This window comes from Podarcis muralis, chromosome 6, assembly GCF_964188315.1.
Source record: "Podarcis muralis chromosome 6, rPodMur119.hap1.1, whole genome shotgun sequence".
NCBI lineage: Eukaryota > Metazoa > Chordata > Lepidosauria > Squamata > Lacertidae > Podarcis > Podarcis muralis.
In genome coordinates, this window is record NC_135660.1 from 24,446,816 (window position 1) to 24,454,422 (window position 7,607).

Below are 7,607 nucleotides of genomic sequence, written 5' to 3' on the forward strand. Positions count from 1 at the left end.
CGGGTCGGTTGGGCGCTGCCCAGTGGCCGCCTCCTTCCTCTTCCTCACCTCCCTGTGGGGGAAGCTGCCATCAAATAATAATAATAATAATAACAACGATAATAATAATAAAGGGAGAAAAGCGGGCGGGCGGCCATCGCGGCAGTGGTTGCCGCCGCAAGCGCCTCAGGTGGACCCACCCCCTCGGTCCCCTCCCCCGCCTGCCTTCTCCTCAACCGCCGCCGCCGCCGCCTTCCCGTCCGTCAGAGAGTCTCGTCCGCTGCGGGGCTGCTCTCCCTCTCTGCCTTTTCTCTCTCTCTCTCTCCCTCCGTGTGTCTCTTTCCCCCGCTTCCTCTCGTCTTCTCGCCTTCTTTCCCTCCCGCCCGCCTCGAGTCCCGGCTTCCTCTCTCTCTCTCTTCCCCCCTCCCTTTCCTTTCCTTCCTTCTTCCCTCCTTCCCCGCCAACCCCCCATCCGCCAGGCGCGAGCCGAAGATGGCAGGCTGGCAGAGCTACGTGGATAACCTGATGTGCGATGGCTGCTGCCAGGAGGCCGCCATTGTCGGCTACTGTGACGCCAAGTACGTCTGGGCAGCGACGGCCGGGGGCATCTTTCAGAGCATTACGGTAAGGGCGGCCGGGGGGAGGTAGGTAGGTTGCGGGGGGGGGGGTCCCGGTCACGGAGAGAAGCGGGGGGTGGGGAAGAGAGAAAGAGGGATGGATGGAAGGCAAACCCATGATTTGTAACCCCCCTTTTAAAAACACCAAACCCGGGCGGGCATATTTCGGCCCTTGGAGGAGAAGGGATGGCGGGCGGGCGGGCGGGGGGTGTCGGCTAGGCTTGGGCTTTGGGGGAGGAGGCGGATGAGCCCCACGGAGTTGCACCTAATCCCACGAGGGGCGGATTGCAAAGTGCAGCCTTTTTTTCTTTTTTCCCCCCCATGCATAGCGCGCGCGCAGGCGAGGGAAGAAAAAGGAGCGCCGCGTGCGGCGGAGGCGACTCTCCTTTTCTCTCCCACAACTAGGGAGTGGGGAAAGGGGGCTTTCTGTGTTTCCTGCATCTCTCCCTCTTCTTCCTCTGCCACCCAGCTAAAAATAATAATTATTATTTATCTCTTGGCCCCCCACCTTGGACCAGTGGTGGTGGTGGGTGGTGGAGCCGAGGCTAGGCGAGAAATCTGGGGGCGGGGAGCGCCCTCGTGTAAAAAGCTTTCTGCCCTTTTGCTAGCTTGCATTATGTGTGTGCGCGCGCGTCCCCTTCCCAGTCTTGGGCCACGGCCGTAGCGCCCCCCCCCAAAAAAAGAAACACAGAGGGGTGCGAGAAAAGGGAATAGCAGGAGAGGCCCAGCTGGGTGAAGGTGTAAATGGCAGCGAGTTTCCCTCCTTGCGGTGTCTCCTTCCCGCCCACCCGCAGCTTACGATGGCCGTAAAAGCGCCTTTAATGGGAAGAAAGCAGCAGCCCGCGCCAGTTAGGCCCCGGGCATTGCTGCGCCTTTCCCCCTCGGATCCGAGGCTCCTCTCCCCAAGTAGTGATTTGAGGCAGTGGGAGAAAAGGGCCCTTTATCTGGTGGCTGGGCGGGCGAGGGAGGGAGGGAGGAGGGGGCAGGCTGGCGTTTTGAGATCCCCTGCTGCTGGGCTACCTTGCAGCTCGCCCTCCCTAGCCTCCAAGGCATGCGGGGCCAGGTTGGGACGGGAATAGCCTCGGGCATCTCGGGGGACCATTTTGTATGCCAGGCTGCGGGGCTCCTTAATTGCCACGGCAATTGGGCTGGAGCAATAGCCGGCAATACGGCGGCGGGAGGAGGAGGAGGGAAAAGGCCGGGCGCGGGGAAGGGAGGCGATGATTCTTGGAGAGGCTTTGCGTAGGATTCCCTCGTCTCTGGTCCGCACTGCTGGGGAGAGACTTGCGAATCCAGCGTAGGAGGCTTTTGTGAATCCATTCCTCGCCACTGGTTCCATGTTTTTTCACCTCCAAGATGGCGCACTGCCGCTGATTTTTTTTTTTAACCCCTCCTTTTCTCTTCTCTCCCGAGATATTAATCACCCCGTTTCTGCACTGCAGTCTTTCTATCTCCTCTGTTTTTTCCATCTCTCATCTTTCTCTTGCCATAAAGTTTTCTGGTCATTCGAGACAAGAGTTTATAAAAAGAAAGGGGGGAAATTTCCGTGAGAAGGTTGTTTGCTTGCCTGCTTAACTCACCGATATGGTATCTGCAGGCTGAGAGTGTGGAAATGTATATTGAAATTATATAGATTATGTTGGCGCTTCCCCCTTTATTTACCCGTGCATTAGGTGTGCAATGTGATCTTGCAACAGGGGTGGTGGCTGGCTGGCTTTATCCCCTTCCACTCCAAAATGCCATTTTGGCTGGCTGCCTGTCTATGCAGGCAAATGTCATGAAAAGCGAGCTCCCTTATTCTAAACAGCACTCCTCGCCCCTCTTGCCAGTGCCCCTTATTGGGAATAATACTGAGGGCTCTGTCAGCAGTATTAAAGCATGGCTTAGCCTTGTCCTGTCTGTAGGAGGCATAGGAATGGGTTAAAAGAAGTGGTGCCCTTGGTAGCTGCTGAGCCAGTCTCTTTGCTGCTAAGATGTTTATGGGTAGAATCTTGGCTTATGCTTTGGGAATGGCTGGGGCCTGCTATGACTCTGCAGTTCTACTGGAACGAGATGCCTATTCCATCATACAGTGCCGCGGGAGCATGTTTTCTTGCTGGACTGCCTTTTTCCCTTTTGCTATATAAATACACACACCTTGCACTATTCCTGAGAAAAGGGGGCTAATATGTAGCCACCATGCTCTTGTTACTATGTTATGCATTTTTTGGTATTTATATTGCAAATTGCTCCGCGATCGTCGGATGAAGGGTGGCATAAAAATTTAAATTTAAAAATTAATTAATTTCCCCCCTGCTTGTCTAACATTGAGCTACCATACCCAGTTTTTGAGGGTTCTGCAAAGCATGTGCATTTTCCACCTGAATGGCCTTATTAGCATTGGAGAAGCTGTAATGTAAACTTTGTAATCTGTGTGGGAAAGAACAGAAATGCACAGTGTTAGAAACAATAACCTTGAGAACGCTGTATTTTAAAAATATGGTTTAATAGCATTCCTGAAACTTATTGACGGCCATGTAGCTATATGTAATGGAGGCTATTCTGCATTTTGTGCCTATGTTGCATGTAGAACATAGACCCTTTGTGCTTCTGCCATAGTGCTTTAGTTATTTGGCACATTGCAGGGAGTGGTCCTGTAGACAGCATGAAGCTCTAATATAACTTTTTTTTTATCTTCTCTCCCATAGATGTATATGCACAATCTAAAATCAGGGTCTCATCATTAATTGCATACTTAATGAAAAACATATTTGAAGACTCTACATGGGTATCATCCTACTTTGTAGCACTCAGAACTACTTCATTAACTTCATACAGTGTTAGACTTTAGAAGCTACAGTTGTTTCTGCTAGAGTTATGTTCTCTTTTTGCTATTACATTAGTACATTCAGTGTGTACATTGACTCTTCAGAATCCAGGTATGAGAGCTTGCTCTAAAACTCTATGGACTTCTCTTTTTGACAGCCTGTAGAAATAGATATGATTGTAGGAAAAGACCGCGAGGGTTTCTTCACCAATGGTCTAACTCTGGGTGCAAAGAAGTGCTCTGTGATCAGAGATAGCCTCTATGTGGATGGTGACTGTACAATGGACATCAGGACAAAGAGCCAAGGTGGCGAGCCAACATATAATGTTGCTGTAGGCAGAGCTGGTCGAGGTAAGCTTGGAACTTTCACTAGTGTTTGATCTGGTGTTTTGTTTTCTACTGCTTAAAAAACATGTAGGCTTTAAATTATCTCAATTGATCTGTCCAACAAGATCTGGATTAGGTGACTGGCTGTCAAAATAGCTTTGTGGAGAATAAGACCATATTCTTAAGACTAGGCACCCAGGATGTTAATGTTTTGGCATTTGAAATTAATTGCTTCAGGTAGAATTAAAATGCAAGTTCAGGCTTCTAATTTTGGAGGTTATTGTACAGCAAAAGTAAATGACAAAGAGCACATGTACCTGGTTGCTTAGCTAAGTAGTTCATAGATGATTTATGCATATATCAGTTTATAAATATGGAATATCTGTTGCTTTATATTCCCAAGGCATCCTCAATACTTCAGGATGCCAGACCATGCAGACTTCTCATATAAACCTTCAACTAAATAAGAAATGCATGTTGGATGGTGTTCCAAAAGGAACTTCTAACAACCTGATCCTATACAACAGGTGTGGGGAACTTGTGGCCTTCCAGTTGGTTTTGGACTCCCAGCTCCCATCCATCTTTGTCAGCATGGCCAGTAGTCAGAGATGATGGGTGTTGTAGTTGGCAACAGCTGAGTGCCACAGGTTTCCCACAAATGCTGCATACTAGTCTATTAAAAACCCAGTGCTTAGGATTGTACTTTTTAATTTGATATATGGTACTGATCATCATTCAGCTTGTTCAACTTCCTATGCTCTAAAACTGCAGTCCTGTACCTATTTAAGTAGGAGTGAGACCCATTAAATTCTGTAGAGTTTACTTCTGTGTTGACATCTATAGAATTGTACTGTTTGATTTCTTTTTTTAAAATTTACGTAAAATGTTGGCCTATTGGACTAATTACAAGTTACTTTGAGGCAAACCAACTAGTGTAGAAGCATCAAAAGTGAGAGGACAGTGAGAATGTAAGATTGTTTTGCGCGCAGACCTATAACACATTTTAGTGACACCTACCGGCATATAAAAGTACATGCATTGCTAAAGGTCTTCAGGACTCTGCTGTTTTGGCTTAAACACAATTGGATTCTTTTTGTACTGTGAACAACTTTTGACTTATGAACTACTAGAGCAAGTGAATATGATACAGTAGGTTCATTCTAGTTATTCCAATTCATATTACCCCACATCTGCTTTATTTACCTTGCAAGAAAATGTAGCCAAAGCTCCCTGACCCCACAGTATACCCCATGTGTCTCATTTAAAAAGCTTGGTCATACTAAGTTAACATCTGCGTCTGCCGAACATTCTTTTCAATTAAACAAGGTAAATGTTCAAAACAATATAGTAATGCTGTGCAGGTAACTATTCTGATATGCCAATATTTGAATATGCTTATTGTACTGCTTTATTAAAACTTGGAATATTTCCTTGTCTAACACACTCCTTTGTAAAACTTCTTTTCTTTTCTCTTTCAGTCTTGGTCTTTGTAATGGGCAAAGAAGGGGTCCATGGAGGCGGATTGAATAAGAAGGCATACTCAATGGCAAAATACTTGAGAGACTCTGGGTTCTAGTTGCTAGGCAGACTGTTAAGTATTAGGGGAAATTGCTATTAAACTTTCCTGGCCTCAAGCTACATTGTGGAAACTTTATTAGCAATGCAGGGTGATGGGGTATGAACCTGTGTCTCCTTTGTATCCCTCTATTGGTGGGGAAAGGTGTTATTCTTTCTTTAATTCTGTTCATCCTTGTTTCCTTGTGTACTCCAGCATTGGTTATGGCCATGGGAAAGGGAAGGTGTCCATGGAGGGACACTCAACAAGAAAGCTTATGAACTGGCTTTATACCTGAGGAGGCCTGACGTCTAAGCAGCCTCTCCCCATCCACATAGCAACTGTTTTCACCACCACCTCTTGTGTTAAAAGTACTACCAGCCTATAGATGGCGGTTTTATTTACACATTTCCCTATTGTCATGGCTCCAGTTACCCTTTTCGTTTGTCTGTTAATCACTGTTGTACCCATGTTCTGTATCTGGCACCATCTATTGCAACACAAAAGATGATATGCATGATACGTTGAAGCCTTGGGAGGGAATCATGCCAAGTCCAGGCGTTACTTGTCTTAGCAATTAGTGTGACATTGAGAGCTAAACCAATTTAAATTAAACTAAATAAGGTGCCGATTGTACAATCCAGATTGATCAATGCCTCCTCAGCACTTTGAGCATTTACACAGCTCATTAGTCTTCCTTTTGTAGAGCATGGTTGGGAGGGAAAAAGTGCATGCATATCTCTACTTTCCTCCCCCTTGTCCTTACCTTTAATCCACTCTTCTTTTTTGTTTGTTTGCTTCCATCTCTATCTATATATATACATTTTTAAATACAGTGCCTGGTTTGTTTAACCAATTTGCTGCTTGAAAGCTGTCACAAGTGTTGCTTTAGTTTTGTTGTTGCTCTTCTGTGTAGACTTGCAAAACTCTTCATGGTGTCTGAAGCGCATCCTGCTTTTAAAAGGGTAACTGCAAAACTATGAAAAGGTGCCGATGCTCTTCTCCCCTCCCCTTCACCACCATCCCCATCTTGAATGAATCCCCAGGGACATTCCATCACCGCAATAGCTCAGGCACGTAATTTTGTTTTTGTTTTTGCCAGCTCCTGTTCTGTAGTTGAAATGTAAAAAGGCTGCCATCATGGACTTTAGATATCCCAGTGTAACCATCTGGAGTGTGTCCGGTTTCATTTTTTCATAGGACCAATTTGATTTGCAGCTTGGGTTTTTATATGAAACTGCATTGTCAACAAACTACCACCTCCAGCTATACACCTATAGCCTAGTCTGAGATCAGTCTGTCAGATCATCAACTGAGAAATAAGATTTGCTGCTCTGATATCAGTGTATGTTTTGAAGGTTGGTAGTTGTAAGATAAAACGGTCCAAACGGATACCATTTCAAATCTAATCTTCATTTGGCCTGTTATGCCCTTGCTGCAGAAATTGTGGAGTGAACTGCCTTGTGCACTAGTCATCCGAAACATGTGTAACCAAATTGTCAGTTTGAGCACAGTACTAACTTGTATGTCCATTTAAAAGAGAACTGCAGAACTCTGTATACAAAAGAGAAAATGAAAGATGGTCTTGGTTGGAATAACTGAGTTGGCTGTCTTGTGATGAATTTTTAATGTATTCTGTGCCATACTAATGTTTTAAAAAAATGAACTGTTGCTATTGTGAGATGGATTTTAACTGACAAGAAAGATGTCTTCTGAATGGCACTACTTTAGGGACACTAGTATTTGCTTCTATTGTTCGGGCCTTTGTGGATAATGTACAGACTTAAAACAAATTCTTGTTGCTGATTTGTCCATTTATTTCCCTGCACTTTGTTACATCTGGGATACAGTCTAACTCATCTGATTTAATATGCATTTCAAAAAATGCCATAACTATTAAACACCTTGTTTACAGACAGATGAAATAAATTTATTCCAACCAAATAAAGTATGAGTTAGTGTGTTATGTGGTTCTGATCTGCCCCTTGCCCCACCCCTTATGAAGGCGTGTCATATTGCAGTGCCCTTGTGGCGACCTGACTGTTAACGGTGGGTTTAATGTTGTATTACATTTACCTGGGTCACGTCTTTTGTTAATAAAGTGCAGCCCATTCATTGTAATGGAGTCACTCTGGTGTAAAATTTGAGTATAGTTCTTTATGGACCTGAACTTATACAGATTACCTCTTGAACTATAAAACTAGCTTTTAGTAATAAAAGGAGACGTTCCTATACCAGTTAAGATGCATTTGTGGGAGTGGGGCACCCTGAGGCAACACCTCTGGTACTATACAAAAACTTCTCTTAAACAAGGTTCTTTTTA

General features: G+C 45.2%; 1 protein-coding gene across 2 annotated transcripts; it reads left to right on the top strand.

Annotated features, from left to right (window-relative positions):
* The first annotated feature begins 203 nt into the window (after positions 1–203).
* On the top strand, positions 204–7,232 carry PFN2 (profilin 2). 2 transcript variants are annotated; one of them, XM_028731283.2, is made up of 3 exons: positions 204–603; positions 3,561–3,753; positions 6,201–7,232. In XM_028731283.2, the coding sequence occupies exons 1-3, from the start codon at positions 472–474 to the stop codon at positions 6,251–6,253; spliced, it is 378 nt and encodes a 125-aa protein (XP_028587116.1). In that variant the 5' UTR covers positions 204–471; the 3' UTR covers positions 6,254–7,232. The 2 variants fall into 2 exon arrangements, with proteins under 2 accessions (XP_028587116.1, XP_028587115.1); XM_028731282.2 differs by having other exon boundaries at positions 228–603; positions 5,208–7,232.
* Positions 7,233–7,607: the final 375 nt, after the last annotated feature.